A 19,580-nucleotide genomic window follows, 5' to 3' on the forward strand; every position below is an offset into this window, starting at 1 on the left:
ATGTAAGACGCTGGTTCTGCTCTCGCTGTTGAACCGCTGCTATGCGCTACAGGTAGTAATATTTCACAGACGGAGCGCCGCTTCTGCTCCACCTGGTAGTGACTCTCACACTTAACTTCTGTTTAAAGCTGCAGCATCTAACCTAAAAAAATACATTTTACATACGTATTAAAACTTTCGTTGTCCTAACATGAGACAGATCATCTCTAAAAAATAATCGATCTCCTCCCTGCTCTGCATAATTACTCTGCTCAGTCAGAAACAGCCACTCWGAACTAGCAGTAATCAGCTAGCCACCATGCTATCAGGAAGTTTTCATTCAGTAACTCAGGATTGTTTATTGTAATGGATCCTGTATTTGCCTTTGAATGTTAAGTTTTATACTTGAACTTTTTGGCAATGTTGAGAGGTTTTATTTTGGCTCTTTGCATTATTTAGCCTCTTCAGAGCCTTCATATGTTATCAGTCTGTTAAAGATAGTATCACCGATAGCAGTACAATTTGCACAATGCCTGTTTTGTTTAGTTTTCTTCTTGGAAAAAGTTATTAAAAATAAGTTTTTGTCTAAATTAAGGTGAATTCATGGTTCCTTTTTCCACATAATGTAACCGGTAGTGTTTATGATAAAAAAATAAATAAATAATAATTATGCGATCGGTATCGGTGATCGGCCCTCATGGGTGATCGTATCGGTATCGGCAGGAAAAAACCTGATCGGCACGTCTCTAATAATAACTTTTTCCGTTAATTAATCACCGCTCTTTTTCTCCGATTCCTCCTCTGCTCTCTCCCTCAAGTTTGTGCACTGCAGCGTCACCCAGGCGCCGCGTCTGTGACGCTGGTTTCTTAAAGGAGCAGGAACGTTATTTTCTGTCCACAGACTTTTAATCAACTATTTATTCYTATTTATGTCAGATTTTAACGTGGGTTACACTAGGTAGAACACTAGTAAATTGCTGATTGTTAAAGTAGAAACATAATGCTTCTTTAGCAGATATGAATTGACACAAAACATACCATTTCATTTCCAAAAACAACGAAAGGTATAAAATGAAACTAAAATGACCAACACCCACCATCATTTGTCATATTCCATGAGAGTCAACAGACTCAAATGGTGATAAAAACCAAAATAAATAGAAATAAGGAGCAACGACATGTTCAACCAACATGTCAACCTATGTACCTAAATAGCGTGTTGACAGCTATAAATCAAAAGTAGGAAAGGAGAAAATGGCATCATGTGAGGATGAAATGGGAGTACAATTTGACCCAGAGTCCGCCACCTCCCACTGAAGGATAAATAAGTGTGCTGTTGGCTTAAAGCTGCCGTAGGCCTTTAGTGGGAGCTAATCCAGTTCTGAAAAGGTTTTTCCTCCCAGCTACTTCAGACTGCATTCACATTCTATGAGCTTCATCTGCATCACAACACATTCAGATCAGGCTAATAGCATTACTGGGTCTCACCGGGTTGTTATTCCTGCCATCATTGTCATTATTATTAGCTTAAACTCTGCCTCACGGCAGCTCAAAACTAAACTAATTTTCTACTTCGGTAATTTAGAAGAAAAGGAATGACGTTTTGCATTGTGTTCATGTCATGGTGATGGTTTTAAATAAACATTTATTTGCTGGTGTGAAACAGAAACACATTAAATCTGACTTGTTTATGTCATTCATATTAATTAAGAAAAGTTGAATGTCAGAGTGAAATTGCCAGCAGCACATGTTGTCTTAACTGAGATTAGCTGATGTATGGAGCATCAGGGTACCTTATTCACGTGGAAAAACACTTCTTACTTCTAATTGGGGGCCAGTTTAAATCCTTTACTCCCATTAAAACCAGTGCTCAGCTTCAGCCTTTCCTGTTAGTTTTCCGTGGACCTCTGAGGCAGTATAATGGATTTCCACAGACACTGAGGTCATTAATGAACATTTCTGACCGTTCAGGACTATTTGCGTGTCAGTGAAGTTAAAGAAACTCCTCGGTTCAGACATAATGGAATACACTGTGACTCCCTTGAAGGAAGAACGCCACTCAGCATTTTATATTGATCAGATTCTGGGTTTGGATCAGGAAAACTCTGGGAAGAATCTAAAACTACACCGACCCTGGACAGGTGAGAAGTTTTGCTTTTTGACTCACCCTCAGGACTAATAAGCTCTGTTTTCTGTTTGAACAGTCACATCTGTTTGAAAGTTTGATCAAGCTGTGCGATCATTTCTTTACTTTTACCCTAACTTAGTTATTTAATATGACACACATTTATGTTGATTTGTTTGATGAGGCTGATATAGGCATAATGTATCTTCATCTCTTTATTTTACTTTTTTTTTATTCTTTGGTTTACAGATTGACATGTTAATTAATAACAATCTTTATTAAAAGATTCTTTGTAACAGGTCCACAAAACGGTTTATTTTATTGTGATTTCTTATGAAAGTGGAAGATAAATAAATTTTTTACTGTTCTTTTCACTCTGAAAGTTAAATACTTTTTTTAAAAATATGTTGCTAGACTTTACCACTATTTTAAAAATGTTTCCAATTTACCTGCCATTAATTCATTCATCCATCAACTCGCCTACTTTTTGCATTAGCAGGTTATAGGTACAAAGCATTATCACTCTAGAAATATCCACCATAAATTCAAAGAGAAATTTATAACTGAAGATTCTTAATATCCAAGTCTGGAAAATATGGAATTTCATATCCATATTTTCACTATCAATCTTGTGTAGAAACTCTGTAAAATGTCTCAGAGGTTTGTTGGGGAGCTTGGAAGACGTTTTTTAGTTGGATTAGATTGAAATAGAAATGAAACTCTTTATATGGATAATAACTTACCACCAATCAGGTAACCTTCCCAAAGTGAAACAAGTTTAGGGTGGTGGCAGCATCATATCTGTGAGGATCCTTTTTTCCTAGGCTGATCAGAGTACAGATTGGGATGAAATACTTTTCATGGATGCATATCCAGTTATTTAATTTTCCATTTATTTATTAAATTATCTTTTAAAAATCTCCTCAGAACTTGGAGCAGAGATGGGGAAGAGAGAGAAAAGTTTCTGCTGTAAACAAAACATTTGTTATCAAGCTCCACTGCAAAACCAAACTGGACCCAAACTAAGCTGGTATACTGGACGACGGCCGCGCACAGCCTTCAGCAGCAGCCAGGTGTTCTGTCATCCATTTAACCTGGAACTTAGGATCTCATACAGCACCTTTTTTTTTTTTTTTTTTTTTTTTTTACAAACTTAGCTTTGATTCTGCTCAATCAGGTGAATGTTCTGGAGATGGTGTTCCAGGTCGACTGCTATCCAGGGATCCAGCTGAGGGAGCAGCTGGCAGGGAGGCTGGACCTGGACGAGGACCGAATCCAGGTTCAGGCAGTTTCCTTAAAAATTAGATCAGCTGTTAAAAAGACGAAGGTCTAGAAGTTTGTAGATGCATGGAGACTTAAAAATAACCAAATAGATGAGTTTAAGCACATATTGCCACTTAAAGACATACAAGAACTAAAAGTGTGAGATAATAAAAAGTGAGGCTAAAGACGAATTACAAGATTATCATTTCTTATCAGATCTGGTTCCAGAACCGACGAGCAAAATTGAGGCGTTCACTCAGAGAGACCCGACTGCAGCTGGTTCAGACGGCCATGATGGAGCTGAAGATGAGGCCGGAGGCTGGACACCGCCCAGAGGAGCGTCACCTTCCTCCTCCTCTTCACTGTGATGCAGAGTATGAGGAGTGATCAAGTTCTCACTGTCTGCAGAAGGTGTTCATCTTTGCATTAATATTCATCTGCATAATTTTCTGAAAACCTCTCTAAACTCCAGGGAAATTACTAAGAATTGCAGAATGTAAATGGCTGTTTTATATTGTTTTATTTGTCCAATATCACAATTTACAAGGAATGCGAACTGGTCTTATATCAAAGCAGGAATGATTTGAGCTGATAAAAACTTGATAGTTTGAAGAATATTTTGTGAACCGTTATTTCTCAGTTTGACAACTCAATGTATCAGACCTTCCGAGTAGCTGTGTACTATTGAATTTATTAGGAATAAAAATACTTAACATGTTAACATCTGTGTTTTTATCACACATTGATTTTCGTCTACACCGTCTTTGCTAAAGAATGAGACAATAACTGCTTGACACATGACATTTTCAATAATATTAAAACATTTACTGTCAAAATGAGGCATTATGAAATATTTTTCTCACTGTGAAGCAAAAGAAAGAGCAGAGTGTGTTAGTGCACATAATGTAGGATCTTCTAAAGCACCTGTGTCAAACTAAAGGCCCATGGGCCAAATCTGGCCTGCCTTAGCTTTTTATGTAGCCCTCTATATTCTAGACTAAACACTAAGTATGCTTAAATATTATGTTTTCGATCAAATCAATGCAGTTTTTATCTATTTGCTGCCAAATTATAAAATCAGTCCCTCCAGTTTCTTGAGAATTGTCGTGGAAATTTATGTAAAATCAACAAATCCCCACACTTTTTTGCACTAATACAAAATTGTCAAAAACTCTTACTTGTGCTAAACAGCTGCCTCAGCCTTATCTGATGTCAGATTGTAGTCCACGATCTTTAGAATGAGTAATAAAAAGTCACATTTACCATAAAAAATAAGCGCAAATATTGCAAATATTTCCAAATTAGTACCAGAAACTTGAAATCCTGGAGGGACTGAAAAAAAGTTCAATAATATTATTTAATTTGAAGAATTCATTGATATTTTAACAGTTTGTGAACTGGTTTAATCAATTCATACCGGACCTTTAAGAGCATTCATGATTTTGATTTGGCCCAAAATGAAAATGAATTTGATACACCCGCTCTATAGAATATAAATCTAAAGGTTCTCCAGGAAGTCTGTAGTGATGAGTGAAATAAGTTTATTTTGAATTGTTTTCTTCTCTAACTGAAGAAAAGTCACACATGATTACAATATTTAAACAGTTTTAATTTTTTAAACTCAAAACAGATTCATTTTGGTGCATAAAATGTATTTCTGATGGAAAATCAGCATTTTCATACAGGCTATATGTTTCTAGGAGTCAGAACGGCCATATGTGTTCAAAAACATTTGAGATAGTTGCAAACAACATGAACAGACTTTTCATACAGTATCAGAGCGATCCATGATCTACAGACGGCTTCCTGGATTTTACAACAAGGGGACATTTGGTGGACTGCATGCTGTACATTTTCACTCATGAAAATGTACAGCATGCATACCCAGGTGAAAAAGGGATACATTAGTATACTTCAAACATACTTAAATTTGTGAAAGTACACTTTAAGTCAGTGTTTCTCAACCTTTTTCAGGCCAACACCCCCCCAGCCCTTATCCAGGTCCCTCACCGCCCCCACCAAAGAATTTGCAGGCTCCTTTGCACAGACTATTATTTTATTATTAATATAACTATCACTATTGTAGATGTTTTGATTTTTATGCTTGTTTCTGTATTTATCATCAAAATTAATTTCCCAGAGAACAAAAAAGTCATGGGAGTAGAAATTATTTTCACAGGTGTCTATGAAAAATGCAAAATGCAATGAGCATTCAAGTTAAAATTTGTAGGCCTAACAGCCAATCAGAGTGGAAAATATATTCTTATTTTGTGCCATTTTCTAGTTGTTAAATATTCCACAAAATGACCAAATAAAAGATGTTCAACATGCCAGTTTAAACTTTGAACTATTTGCAAACGACTGAGCTCTGCAACATTAAAACATGGATAAAACTGTAACTACATTAATCATAACTCTTCTTCTCTTCAGTGTTTCTGTGGGTTTCTGGTGGTGCAGCTCTGTGCTGCCTTCAGGAGAATGGGACATCAGAGCATCATCCATAAAACGTCACTCACATGGCATTTATTGTGCAAACCAGAGCTTTGAGTAGAAAAACAAAAGTTCCAGGTCGTTTTAATGCCATACAAATATGAGACAGAAACATGGATTATATCTTTATATAGACCTGTCTATTGATTATAGATTAATAGTTTTACTGGACAGAAATGACAAAGAACAAATCTGGTTCTTAATAAAATCCTAATGAGTCAAATTGAAAGTGTCATGGAGTCATCAGCCTCATAACATCAACACTGACATGAAAAATAATATTGAAGAAATAAATATATCAAATCTAATTAAAAACATAAATAAGTGATCAGTTCTTCACTGTTATGGTCTGTAAGATATATTTATTCTCAGTACTAGATATGGTCTCAACAAACCCATGACATTTCAACAATATTATTGTACCTTTTATCTGGAAATAGTGTCTGTTTATTCTTGCCATACAGTCTCTGTATTAAGTATTGCTCCAAAGGTCTTGCCATACCAGTTTATTCCTCTGTATTTACTTTAGTTTCTTAGTTTTTTTTAAGCCCCTAAGGTGCAGGGCGGTCGGGAAGCGTATCGATGGGGAAAAGGCAGACTGACATAAACCTTTTAAAACAACGGAAACAATTTATGCATTCTGATAATTGAAATTTAAAAGTGCTGTGTTCCAGGAGCCTGAAAGGTGCGGCTGGTTGCAGGGCCTTCGCCCTTGGCTGAGATGACCCGAACCTCCAGGCGGTCGGTACACACTGGCAGGCTGTAAGCCTGATACAATCAAAACATTACCGTCCTAAAACAGGAAGGCAGGCATCAGTTTGAACCGAAAAATTAACAACTGTTAAACATTTACAAGCAAAAGGATTTATGATGGCAAAAAAAGATTAGGATTTTATGATTATATTATAAGAAGTACACATTTGTGAAGGTGAGGGAAATCAATCAATCAATCAAATTTTATTTGTATAGCGCATTTCATCACCAAGGCATTTCAAAGTGCTTTACATAATAATAATAAAAATAAAAACAGAATAAACAGTGAGAAAGAGATTTTGAAAAAAGATTAAAAAAGATAAAAAGTTAAGAACATTATTAAAAGTAAAAATAAAAACATTAAAAACATTGATCCACGTGAGGACTTTTTGCACTGATACCCTTAATGATAGTTTATGAATATCTCTTCATAAATCACCTATTAAGTCATTAGAGATCATCTTTGTGCAACCAAAGAAGTTTACTGACCGGAGGCAAGATCTGAGACTGAGAGATCAGGCTGTGAGGTAACTTCCTGTTGCTGTGGCGTTTGGGCGAAAGGACTTCCATCCATGTTGCCTGGTAATCAAGAAGCTGCTGGTTGGAAGGACTCAGGGCCAAATCCCAGCCAAAGAAGGCCGACACATTGTCATGGTGAGCTTCAAACGATGCTGTCAGGTTAACAACCTTCATGTGGATGAACTCTGGTGGCTCAGCTGGAAGAACAAATCAAACAGAATGTTTGGTGAACATCACACAGACATTTCTCCACTCATAAACTCTGGCGTACAATGGAATTATAGGGCCAGATTAAGATTTTTTTTTTAATTATGAGAAAAGTCAGAATATTATTAGAATAAAGATGGAATGTTACCAAAAGTTGTAAATTTATTGGTAAAAAGTTGTGCAAAGCTTTGTTTAAGTTATGCAGATCTAATATGATCAGCTTGTCCATGTGTTGATTCAAAGTCCTGCTGATACTTTGGTGTTAAAAGATTAAGTATTTCCATATTTGTAAACCATAACTTTCAAAAGCATAACTTCACAAAATGCTGAACATTCCTCGTTTCGTTTTTAATTTTTCACTTAGGAGTTAAAATAGATTCTGACTGTATACTTTTTTTTCTGTATTAATAGACACATTATACCCCTCTCTCCAGGACAGTGGATGAGTTTGGGGCTCTTAGCCTGGATGCTGGAACAGGAAGGAGTGAAGAAACTGGAGCTTTCTGCTGGAGGACGACTCTTTGAGCTGACTGGCTGCAGAACGACTTTGTACTTACAGGAGAAGAGCAGACCTTGCAGACTAACAATGTTCTTCTAAATCAGAGAGAGGGCATAAAAGTGCAGTTTTCTCTAATTAAATATCCCTTTCTTTGAGAGGGGAGTTTGCTGATGAGGAAAATGAAAAACAATTCTTGCTTTTTATTGGAAACAATCCTGTGCCTTCAAAAGGGTTGCCATGACATCAAAATGGTAGCGAGTATTGAGTATCTTTCTTGATGTCTGAATTGACTTTAAAATATTCTTTTTATCACAATCCTTGTACAGAAGTAAATATTTTTCACAGCTCTGGATTTCACATTTCTGTTGATGGTGGTGGAGTTTCATATTCAGTACTCACCCTTGTTCTGGTCTTCTCTATGGGTTTGGTAAGGTTGGGTGTGCAGCTTTCAGGTCCCCAGTGAAATTTGTAGAATTCAACTGAAGGATCTACAAAAGGAAGAAATCACATTAATATTGTGGTGGAAAAGAAAAACGCTCAAGGAAAGAGAAATGAAGATATTTTAAATGAAGATATTTTAACTGGAGTGTTGTTCAGGCTTCGCAGCTAAACTGGATTACTTCAAGTTTAAAAGAAATGTTTGAAAATAAAAGCATTTTGTGAATATATGTTAAAACGTAGCTATAAAGTGATAAAAACAATCTATCCGCTGAACTATCATCAGCTTTCAGGATGAGGCTTTAGAAAATCATGTTCAATTTCTGGTCAGAGGTCAGAAGGACATATTTTAGGCAACATCTCAAACACACTGCATCTGTTCCAGTGATTGTATAACGTCCAATCATCATAACAAAAGCTGAAGATAAGTCTCAGACCATACTGTCCTGAACTGGTCTGCCAGTAAACATAAACATGTAGCTGACCGTCCTGTTAGAGTCCCAATGTCTAGAATGCTGCCTGTGGGATGTGGTGGTGCAGGACTGAAAGCTTCCACAGAAAACATGAGAAATCCATTAAAACATTTAAAAATGTGTGTGCAAAGAAAAGAGTTTGCTTTGTTATGTGACTTTCAAATATTAAAAATAGTTTTTGAGGTACTGAATACAAAGTGACAAAAATGTTAAATGTTAACTTTTTGCCACGTTGGAGTTATTTTAAAAAGATCTGTGATGTAATCAAGAATAAACATTAACACTTAAAACACCCAAATCTGTTTTGTCATTTTTTTCTGGAGACTTACTCCTCTGGGTGATGAAATGGAGGACAGCTGGAGGACCTTTGAGCTCCGTTTGTCCCCACTGAGACACACCTTGGACCTCAACACTGTACTTCCTGTTGGACCTCATGCTGCTCAGCTCCACCTGGTTCTTCAGGCACACAGGCAAGCAAACTTGTAGAGATAAGTAAGTAACTTGACTGAAGCAAAAAGTGTTAATGCATCACACTGTCTGCCTGGAAACCCAGTTTAAAATTTTGAAGAATAATCATCAATTCCCATATTTATTAGCCAGTCAGTTTAATAATCTGATATGATTCTTTGACCTTTCCAGGTAATTAATATTACACATTTCAGAAGACCAGGAATTAAATTTATTTTCCAGTTCTATAATATATTTTCAATCAGAGAACATAACACTTCATCCAACATAATTACACATAATAAATAAGTAACAAACTAAGCTATCAATGATTAGGACAAACGTAAAGCAATCTATTTGTGTAAATTGTTGCACATTTACAAAGTTCACTTATTCCACAGCTCTTACCTCTCCGTCTTCCTCCTCTTGGTCATGGATGAGTGTCCAGCTGCTGTCCAGCTCCAGCTGACCTTGTAGTGGTGGATGGAAACATCCAGGTCTGTCGGAATGTCCCAGATGATCCTCGCTGTCACTAATCTGCCAGGGCCAAAGTTCATGTCGGCAACTCTCAGCTCAGATGGGGCTGGAGGACTGGAGGGGTCTGTTCAATAACAAGTTACTGATCTCAGAGTTCTTCTAGTCTATGATACATCCAGTTCTTCAACATCTAAGAGTAACTGATTACATAATCTAATTACAAAAATTTAGACTTTAGTCCTTCAGTTTCAACTTTTATGTTGAATTAACCGCAGTATGCGCTCCACCCCACAACACATATCTGATGTACCAGCAGGTGGCGAAAACGTTCCAATTCGCTATTAGCCGCCGCCTAAAACCAAAGAAAAAGTAGTAGTAGACCCGGTGAAACGTCGCGCTCTCGGTAGTAATGAGGTGAATAGTTATTTGTATAAAACCAGTATTTATTAAACCATGGACATAGTGCTGTATATTCTAGCTGCTGCGGTCCTTCTCGTCCTCATTGTGTTCGCGCTGAAGGTACAGAGGAAAGCACAGGAAGGTAGGTTAGCTTGAGGCTAATGCTAAGGAGCTACGTTAACTTTTAAGATGTTCTCAACTTTTAGACGAGAACTTTTATGATTCAAAGCTCTGTTTGCTGTAAATTTAGACACTTGTAAAGGCCGCGGGGATGAAAGCTGTTGGTTTTACTGTTTACCATCAGGCTACGTCAGCTTACTGCTTTTGAAACTATGGGAGCCCAAGAGGTCCATATAAACGCTATCTTTGAGACATCTGTTTTGTTTTATATCCTTTTATGTGTACATATGTGTTAAAAAAGACATTTCTTATTATGTAAATGTGAACAATCTGAGCTGGAACCGGATGTGTTGGTTGTTTTCAGCTGATCAGGAGCAGAGGAGAGATGTTGTCCGAGCAGCGGCGGTCCCATTGCGGGCCCCAGAGGAGCGGGGAGCCGGGATGCCCCGCAGGAGGAGGAACCTGGCAGCTGTAATGGCCAACAGGCGGCCTCAGAGACCAGAGGAGGGTAAACTCCAGCAGCTTTCTGTTTGTTGGTGCAAACCTCAGCTTAAACTTTGACATGATACACAGACCGTTTGATGAATGCTATTGAGTGTGTAACAAAGTTTCTGTGGATTTCAGAAGAGGAGCCTGTAGGAGATGAGGAGGCAGAGCTGCAGGCTGCCCAGCCAACAGCAAAAATCGGAGCCAAGAAGCAAAAGAAGTTGGAGGAGAAACAGGCCAAGAAAGCCCAAAGAGAGGTGACGAGACATTCTGGATGCTGGACTTGCAGATTAAAAGGTGACTTCATCATTTCAGTTAGATTTTTTTCATTATGTTAGGCAGAGATGGAGGAGCGGGAGGAGAGGAAGAGGATGCAGGAGCTCAGAGAGCAGGAGAAACGTCAGGAGGAGGAGAGGGAACGGAAGCTGGAGCAGAAACAGGTTGGTTCCTCTGCATCTGAGACCTGCTGCGTCAGGAGGAGCTGAGAGCCTGAGCTTATGTGTTCTGCAGGAAGAGGACGAGCGGCGCGTTAAAGAGGAGCAGGAGCGGCGAGAGGAGGAGGAGTACTTGAAGCTCAAAGCTTCATTCATCATTGAGGACCAGGGAGAGCAGGAGCAGCTGTCAGAGGACCAGGTCAGATGTTTGCCACGTCTCTCTCCTGTTTCCCAAAGCGATGATTTTAAACTTGCTCCACTTGTTGTGTTCAGTCCCGCAGCCTCCTGCAGGACTTCATAGAATATATCCAGGTGAGTCTGAGCCTCTGCCTCCATGTTAACCTGTGCTGATGTTTCTGAGATAACTGGGATCCTCTTTGTGTCTGCAGAAGTCTAAAGTGGTTCTCCTTGAGAACCTGGCTTCTCATTTCGGGATGAGAACACAGGACGCGATCGCCAGGCTGCAGGACCTGTTAGCTGAGGGCACACTCACAGGTTAGCGCCCATTCATGACTCTGTCTGTTCCTTGTTAGATTTCCTCATCCGACCACAGCACATCTCCAACATTTAAAGTCGCTGTCCGTGTTGCTGCAGGTGTGATCGACGACAGAGGGAAGTTCATCTTCATCACTCCAGAGGAGCTGGACTTGGTGGCTCAGTTCATCAGACAGAGAGGCAGAGTCTCCATCACTGAGCTGGCTCAGGCCAGCAACTCCCTCATCAACCTGGAGCCTGAGAGCTGCAGCTCTGCTTGACGGGCAGCACGGGGAGCTCTGCACAACTACCGGGACTGGAGCGTATGATGTCATAACGGCTGAGGCTACAGCTTCTCTGATCACACTTTTCACTTTGAAAAGGAATAAAAATAACATGGTTTCTTTGATTTAACATCTGCTGAATTGTGACATGAGATCTCAGAATGTTCTGCATATAAAATATTTCCTAGAATATATATTTTTTTAAATTCTGGAATCATCTTTTGATTTCAAGTTCCAGAATAGAGTCTGCAAGAAATATGCTCCAAAAACATTTTGGTAACACTGGAAACATTGCATAAAAAATCCTGGGGGAAAAAACAGAAAATAAAACTGAAAATATTCACCTACTCGCTCAGTTTTTGCTTCCTCTGCTAATAGTTTGCACACCCAATAGGACAGCACCTCATATAATACAGACAAGGATCTATCAGTTCTGAGAACATTAAAATTCAGCTCTATTTACCAACTGCTGAGAATCAGTACAACAGTTAGGTTGAAGTTCTACATTTTGTGACCAGTTTGATCAGAATCTGAGCCAAAGATCAAAACCAGTGATTATAACCTTTTAATTCATCTGATTACTTCTAGGCGAAAAAGAATAAAGTTCTGAAATCTTATTTTTCATGTTTGCTGGTGCGGGTTGTGGTTTGTCCACTCTGAGTCTGCTTTATCTCCCAGGTGGACGTCGCTCCTCTGTCCTGGAAACACAGAACACATCAGACCAGCCTCTGTTGAATTTTTCTGTTAAACTAAATTATTCACAGATATTTTTTACAGCATATAAAGAATATTTGAAATATTTGGCTTSGAATCTGAAGTGTCTCAGCGCAATGCTTCTTGAAATGTTATTGGCTGGTGTTTGCAAAGCACCTTAGCCATGAGCACCATTCGTTTTACTTGCTGATGATTGGCTGTATCCCAACAGTGGAGATTAGACAGACTGTAGATGTAAACTTCTGTGACAGTCAGTGGTGAGCACTGCTAGCTAAAACGTTAGCTGCACTAATCCTATAGCGCTAAACAAATATTAGTTCTGCTAACACGCTACATCAAGCGGAAGTTGATGCTAAACCACTAACTAAATTCAAATTATATCTGCCCTTAAAAGACAACAACCCTTAAGTTCCAAGTTAATTCTTAATAATGTATTCATGTTTAAATCTTCTCTAATGTCTATGTGTTGTTGCTATATGTTTGAAATAAAGTTATTGGGGAAACAACAAAGTGCAGAAAGAAAAAGGAACTGCCATGTAAATCATCTTCACTTCAAAATAAAAGCATTGATATAAATGTCTACTTCAAGAAGTCATAATCAACTGAAAGTTTACAAAACAGTCTATGTAATTAGCCTTTTAGAATTCATCCAGAAAAATTTATGTATGAGGAGCTAAGTGCGCTAAATGATTTTAAAGTTACCAAAAGTTAGAGAAATTAGCTTTGCTATTAGCGAATTACCACTGGTGGTAGTGGTAAGAGGGTTTACACTGTGTATCAATGCATATTAAGGTATATTTGGTGTGAATAATTACAATTTTAGAATGGGTCTCAGGTATTCACAGATTGTTGCTACTGCCAACACTGAGGGTCTGTGCTTAGACCAGATTCAGATGAAGCTTACCTTTATCACCACTCCTAATGGGGCCAGATCCTTCCTGAGGGAGTCGCAGGATTTCAGGAGGGGGATTCTGTCTGGGTACAAGTCAGATTTCTTATCCTGAGAGTCCTGATGGGTGAGCGCGAACTGTCTGACTTCGCTTCTGAAACGAGTCAACTGCTCCACCACAGCCTGCAGATTTCCATCGCTGCTCAGCACGTCAGCCTCCTTCAGACAAAAATAAAACAGCCATGGGAGAGTAAAGAGGAAATACGGGGTCAGATCACCAGCTGCTCCACATGGAGATCCTGACCCGACTGTGCAGCAGGTCGATCCCGAACACGTCCAGCACATCTCTGATGTAGGTCAGCATGGCTCCAAACACCGCTGGGCTCCGAACGCCTCCCTCTGCCTGAACAGAAACAGACACACACTTCTCACCACAAGGCCGCCACCCCAAATAGCTGAATCAGAGATCCTGCGTTACCGTAGAAACTGGCTGCAGCTGGCAATTTCCATGATAAACCAACTTCATCAGTGCACCGACGGCTCTGGGTGTGTCAAAGTCATCTGCTAGTGCTGTCAGGATGTTGGATTTAGCTTCAGTCAGTCTGAGGAATCAATGAAACGTAGAGATTGAAATGGAGAAAAACACAAATGATGGAAGAACCAACAAAACCTCGATACCTCTGCCAGAGAAGATCCTCCTGCATAGGTGGACAGTGGAGCTGACCCTTCATGTAGGCCTGAGCGGCGCTAATGAAGGTAAGGATGGTTTCCAGAGAGGTGCGGGCCTCTGACATGCTGCCGTCACTGTAATCTATAGCTGTAGAGACAGCAGGACAACATCACGCTCTGATCTGTCACTGTCAAAGTTCAGACAGAAGAATGCTGGGGTACACCTACTGTTAACACCAGATGTTCACACACTTTATAAAACACACAGAAAGGGTTTTAGAGAATTAGCTTTGGTACCTAGATGGCTCAACCTTAAAATTAAAAAGATGAGATTGGCATTCTTCATGGTGAAACCAGTCCTATTCTATCATAAAAGGCCAATCATAAGAAACGATTACTTCAACACAGACATAAAAAGTCAGATTAAAGTTTGTAAATGTTCTTAGGAACAAAGACTTTAAATGTTGGAGACTTGCTGTGGTCGGATGAAACTGAAATTGAAACATTTGATAACCAGCGTTAGCATTCCAACTCACTCTAGCCAAGAAAAAATGGGTCTTCCACACAGACAATATTCCTCAGCATACCATCAAATAAGTAACAAAGAGGCTTAAGGACAACAAAGTCAAATTAACAAAAATCTCTCAACATGAATCAGGGATCTACAATTCTATTATTCTGGAGTGAAATTATTCTGGAATTTAGAACTAGAAATAATTGTGTTAATCCAAACTGACCTAAAACAGGAAATGTTTAGTTTGATTTTACTAAATGTCAGAAAGAGAAACAGGAAGTAGATATGATGTAGTTCCAGTAAAGATTCACTGATTGTATCAGTTCAACTGACAGCAGAAAGAGACTCTATAGTAATTAGTTTTTCAGGTTACCCACCAGATCTATATTTGGTCGACAGACAAAACATCCGAAACTCTTCAGCAGTGTGAGACTGTAGAAAATCCTGATAGAAGAAAAATAATATTTACTTGAAAAGCACAAGATAAGCTGCTGTTGTTTATTGTTTCTTTTGTTTTTCTACTTTAATGAAATGTTTGTAACTGAGGTAGAAATTCCAAATATGAGATCTATCTGGACACTTTCTAGCAAAAAAAACAAAACAAACAAGTTTAGAGGTTTTACAAAAGCTTCCATCACATGCAAGTTGCTTTACAGTTTCAGTGAAACTACAGAGCACTAAGGAGTTCAACAAGGCCTTGTTTTTGAACAACTTAACTTGAGTGGTAGGTAACTGCTACTGTGACAGGCCTAGAAGAGGTTATTCAAAGTTACAGAAGTGCCTGTAAAAATGATATGCAGCAGCTGATTGGTTAAGAGAAGGTTCAACCAATCAGCATAACGATGTGAACATACAAAATGTTTACACAAATTATATGAAAAGGATTTCGCTAATGTGAAACAAGAGTAAAGAACAAGAAAACAAACTAAAAAATCTCTGTATGGAGTCCACAAAGAAGCTGGAGTTTTATAGTTTCCAGCTTAGCTTGAATTGTAATAATCTACAATATCTTTACCTTGATAGTGATATAGTTCTTCAGAGATTTAGACATTTTTTCTGCACTGCCTTTATGGTGTAAATGACCTAAAAAATTAGACCAACCAGTCAGTTAGACACATCATAAAGAGAAAGTTTTACATTCATATCAACCATATTGTTACACAGGCTATTGCTATGAGTAAGTAGGGGATTATTAAACATGATTGTGTCAGGTGTAAAAGTAACACAGATTCAAAGACCTGAAAATATTTTTACAAATCAGATTTCAAAAGGAGTTCACCAGGGCTTAATTTTGGGCCCCGTTCCATTTTTTCCCAAAAGAAGAAGGTATCTACAGCTGAGGTCCACCCACATGCAGACAACACCATATTTTACACAGTTGGTGTAAAATTTCAGTGTAGGCAGCAGCAGGCAGAGCTAAAAATGTATTATTAATATAAATGTTTTCCTAATTAACTTCTGTATTTCATATAATAATGGTATTTCTACCACCAAGGGAGAACTTTCATCAAGAGATTGTCATCCTATAAATATTTGGATATTTTCCTGGATAACTGCCTTTCAATATGTTTAACTTTTTTCTTAAAGCAGAAAGTTAAAATAGACTTTAATTGTAAAAATAGGGTTTGTTTCCATTTCTGGCTCTATGTTTTAATGTCATTTACATTTTTTATGCAGACGTTTGTTGCACGTTCCTGATTAGATTCTATGTTTCTTGGCTCTTCACAGTTTATGACTAATTTTGTTATACACAGCACATCACTCTGTACATCTGGTTTATTGGACTTCATTAAGCCATAAAACACTGATGTATTTTGTCTAAAGATGTGTGAAAAATATCCAGATGTCAGTATTGTGTACTGATATAAAGTTATAGAAGCTGGGTCAAACATTTCATGATTTGTCAGTCATGTTTTCCTCAGTATGCTAAACAGTTTTGTACATGTGAAGTTTTCCATGGATATCAACAAGGTAAAAACAACTCTAAGCAAAAACAAAAGCACTCAGATGGAAACAGGAATTTCTGGTCATTACCAATAGAATTTGAAACATTTTCATATTCCCTCCCTGCTGCTTTGCTGATGCAACACATTCACTCCAACTGCTCTATCACTTGAACTTTACACACATGCTACACATGCATATTTTACACTCAAACACACAAGAAGTATTGAAATATATTGATAAAATGAGTCAAAACGTATCATTTCTAAGAGGGACAAAAGTCCTTAAATTAAAGAAGAGTCCTCATATTTGCTTCAAGTTACAAAGTCCAAAAGGCTTTAGAAAATGTAAAGGATTCACCTGAATGAAGGAAGTAGTTGGCCCACTGTCCACACTGATGAAACGCTTCACTCTGAGCGATCTCGTTCTCATGGTGTGGAAAGGCCAGGTCGATTCCTCCAGAGTGAATATCCAGCTGACTCCCAAACATGTGACTGAAAGCGGCAGCATAATGAGATATCTGTTAAAAATTGTACCAGTAACTGCTATTACCCCTAAATAACATGAAAAATGAACTCAAATCATTTTTTACACTTTAATCCAGTGTGAGGGATTTCTTTTATTCTGCCGTTTCAAACAGATGAAGTCTCAAGTGTCCAGTTGAAACCAAATATTTACATCCACTGTTTAAAAAGACTTTATTTCTCTCTGTCTGACATGAAATCAGACAAAACTTTTCGTTGTTCAGGTCAGTTAGAATTAGATGGATTTGTAGTGAAATCATATGACAGTCATTCAGTTAAACAATTATTTCCTAAACACAATCAATTCCTTCAGAAACACTTTGAGTAAGGAAAGTATATTCATTAATAAAGGAAATGATGGTAAAAACAAATATTTACATGCACAGTTTATGTAACATAACCTTTTAAGATTAAATTAAAAAAATCTTCAATGCAGCAGTGATGAAGTTCATTTGCTGCACTGTGATACAGTTTATTGGCAGGTCTGGACAGTAGAAAACAAAGTGTGGTAAATCCAACCTGGCAACAGTGGAGCACTCGATATGCCAGCCGGGTCTTCCTCGGCCCCACGGAGATTCCCAGTGTGGCTCCTGAGCTTTAGAGCGCTTCCACAGAGCAAAATCCCTGGAGTCTCGTTTGTTTGAGCTACCTGGAGGAAAAAACATTTATTAATATGTTATATTATAGGAAAACTAAACGACACCATTTGGTTTAGCTCAGCCTGTAATATTCCCAGCTGCACAGCAACCACAACCAGAGGAAGTGAATAAATTAATAAATCAGAACTAACCCAACAGAGCTCCTCCAACATTTGTCCTCAAACAGTTCTCATAAGTTGAACTCAAAAATTTGGAAAAACATAATATTCATCTTCTCAAAATGCCTTCTCAATGCCTACCAGACTGTCCAGGAGGACTAATAGCTCCAACAAACTTCCCATAGCGGTCACCAATGGACTGCACGTCAAAATATACATCGCCTGCAACAAAAGAAGCAGACTAATGATAATTCAGGTACAGGAAAAACACAAGCATTACTTTAGAACATTAGAAATGTTTACCTTCCTTTGTGGCATAAGCATGCCCATTTCTGATGATCCCTTCAATAAATGCAACAATATGATGCATATTCTCTGTGACTCTTAGATACACAGCAGGGGGAGCCACCTCAAAGACAAGCAGAAGTCAAAACTTTATTATTATTATTTTTACAACATAACAATCATCCTCTCCTCTGAGCAGACATGATTACAGTTTGCAATGTACCTTTAATGACAGCATATCCCTCTTGAATTTCTCCTCATACATTCTGGAAATTACATCTGGAGAAACATTTTCCTGTCATGAGAAGAAAACACTTAACAACCGTTCTGTAGTCTCCGTGTTGGACATATTAATCTGATCCAAACCTCCCAACTTCTTCTGATGATTTTGTCATCAATGTCAGTGATGACCATGGCGTGGATCACGGTGACGCCAAACAACCTGGTCAGGATTCTCTGCAGGATGTCAAACCTGACATAAGAACTGGGAGGAAGCAGAGGGTTCATGTGTTCACTCATTCAGTCCTGCCTCTCAGCCTGGAATAGATCAGTGTTGACATGTTTACCATGCATGGCCCAGGTGAGCATGGTCATACACTGTAGGTCCACAGCTGTACCTGTGATATAAAACAAGCTTTTAGGCTCATAAAAACAGTTAAAGTCAGAGTGAGAGTCATGTCTGTTCCCTACCAGGTGGCTGTTCCTTCTCTTGCTAGGATCAGAGCTTCTTTCTGTTTGGTCAGGCTGTTGAAGGTCTTTATTCCCGTGTCAAAGCCTTTAGGAGTGATCCAGGCCTTCCCTGAAACACTGTGCCTGACAGGGACACAGCAGCTTGAGATGAGGACCCCGCAGAGGGCCTTTCCACTCCGGATCATGGTTCAGCTCATTCAGTCACAGTGCCCTCTGAGCAACCGCTGTTAGCTGTTAGCTTCCGTTAGCTTCTGGAGCAGCAGCTACACCATTCAATGTCCCACCTGTAATAATCAACTGTCATCAATGTCAGTGATGACCATGGCCGTACACCCCATCTCTATATCTGTTATTAGCATAATAATACTGAAAGTGATTTGAAATTAAATCATGCTAACATTTAGGCTTCCAGCTCAGTGATGTCTACGGCTAATTTGAATATTTGAGACGTAATGACGTCATAATTATTTCCTAACTTTATTATTTCGATTTTTTCCCCTTCATGTACTTTTTTATTTAATGTGTTCATAATGAGCGTGTTGTCATAATGAATGTTAAGAGAAAAAAAATTTCCGAAAAGACCATATGTCAGCATAGCCGCCATGTTGTGAGTTGCATTTTTGTTAAAGAAAGAGCTGAATCAGGTTTATTTGGTTCTGGTTCCGTGTACTTTGCATAGTAAACAACAAGTGGAAGAAAAATAATTAAATAAATATATAATATTTCT

The 19,580-nt window shown here is 38.4% G+C and overlaps 3 protein-coding genes and 1 long non-coding RNA gene across 7 annotated transcripts in view; 2 read left to right on the top strand and 2 right to left on the bottom strand.

The window, feature by feature from the left end:
- Window positions 1–9,156, top strand: part of hesx1 (HESX homeobox 1) — an 11,925-nt gene extending 2,769 nt beyond the window's left edge. The window contains exons 2-6 of one of the 3 annotated variants that reach the window (XM_017303679.1): window positions 1,951–2,120; window positions 3,032–3,177; window positions 3,282–3,383; window positions 3,584–3,778; window positions 9,070–9,156. In XM_017303679.1, coding sequence (XP_017159168.1) covers window positions 1,951–2,120; window positions 3,032–3,177; window positions 3,282–3,383; window positions 3,584–3,754 — 589 coding nt within the window. In that variant the 3' untranslated portion in view covers window positions 3,755–3,778; window positions 9,070–9,156. Of the gene's footprint in view, window positions 1–1,950; window positions 2,121–3,031; window positions 3,178–3,281; window positions 3,384–3,583; window positions 4,410–7,770; window positions 7,853–9,069 lie in introns of those variants that run through there. The other 2 variants (XM_017303680.1, XM_008429796.2) reach the window with 2 other exon arrangements.
- Window positions 6,825–9,690, bottom strand: LOC103477506 (uncharacterized). Of its 2 annotated transcripts, none has more exons than XR_001776398.1 (4): window positions 9,602–9,690; window positions 9,076–9,202; window positions 7,100–8,323; window positions 6,825–6,856 (listed from the first exon to the last, which is right to left on the bottom strand). It is a non-coding gene; the product is annotated as an uncharacterized LOC103477506 (long non-coding RNA). The 2 variants fall into 2 exon arrangements; XR_001776399.1 differs by lacking the exon at window positions 6,825–6,856 and having other exon boundaries at window positions 6,908–7,326; window positions 8,235–8,323.
- Window positions 9,691–10,030: 340 nt separating this feature from the next.
- On the top strand, window positions 10,031–11,997 carry ddrgk1 (DDRGK domain containing 1). The gene is made up of 8 exons (XM_008429809.2): window positions 10,031–10,211; window positions 10,554–10,697; window positions 10,814–10,932; window positions 11,014–11,115; window positions 11,186–11,308; window positions 11,383–11,421; window positions 11,499–11,604; window positions 11,704–11,997. Exons 1-8 carry the CDS (start codon window positions 10,124–10,126, stop codon window positions 11,862–11,864), a joined length of 882 nt encoding a protein of 293 aa, XP_008428031.1. The 5' UTR covers window positions 10,031–10,123; the 3' UTR covers window positions 11,865–11,997.
- Window positions 11,998–12,416: 419 nt separating this feature from the next.
- Window positions 12,417–19,304, bottom strand: cars2 (cysteinyl-tRNA synthetase 2, mitochondrial). The gene is made up of 15 exons (XM_008429823.2): window positions 18,854–19,304; window positions 18,730–18,780; window positions 18,530–18,647; window positions 18,387–18,458; window positions 18,182–18,287; window positions 18,020–18,100; window positions 17,641–17,770; window positions 16,958–17,091; window positions 15,669–15,736; window positions 15,031–15,097; window positions 14,149–14,287; window positions 13,949–14,072; window positions 13,775–13,873; window positions 13,486–13,689; window positions 12,417–12,565 (listed from the first exon to the last, which is right to left on the bottom strand). The coding sequence occupies exons 1-15, from the start codon at window positions 19,036–19,038 to the stop codon at window positions 12,482–12,484; spliced, it is 1,662 nt and encodes a 553-aa protein (XP_008428045.1). The 5' UTR covers window positions 19,039–19,304; the 3' UTR covers window positions 12,417–12,481.
- Window positions 19,305–19,580: the final 276 nt, after the last annotated feature.

This window comes from Poecilia reticulata, linkage group LG2 (assembly GCF_000633615.1).
Source record: "Poecilia reticulata strain Guanapo linkage group LG2, Guppy_female_1.0+MT, whole genome shotgun sequence".
Lineage (NCBI taxonomy): Eukaryota > Metazoa > Chordata > Actinopteri > Cyprinodontiformes > Poeciliidae > Poecilia > Poecilia reticulata.

Bases quoted from the DNA above. Each gene is read 5' to 3' on its own strand.
- cars2 (XM_008429823.2), bottom strand. From the start codon at position 19,038: ATGATCCGGAGTGGAAAGGCCCTCTGCGGGGTCCTCATCTCAAGCTGC. The intron at 18,459-18,529 runs GTTTGGATCAGA...TTCTCATGACAG, and splicing joins TCATCAGAAGAAGTTGGGAG to GAAAATGTTTCTCCAGATGT. The intron at 17,771-18,019 runs GTAGGCATTGAG...TTTTTCCTCCAG, and splicing joins TAGTCCTCCTGGACAGTCTG to GTAGCTCAAACAAACGAGAC.
- ddrgk1 (XM_008429809.2), top strand. From the start codon at position 10,124: ATGGACATAGTGCTGTATATTCTAGCTGCTGCGGTCCTTCTCGTCCTC. The intron at 10,933-11,013 runs GTGACGAGACAT...TCATTATGTTAG, and splicing joins CCAAGAAAGCCCAAAGAGAG to GCAGAGATGGAGGAGCGGGA. The intron at 11,422-11,498 runs GTGAGTCTGAGC...TTGTGTCTGCAG, and splicing joins ACTTCATAGAATATATCCAG to AAGTCTAAAGTGGTTCTCCT.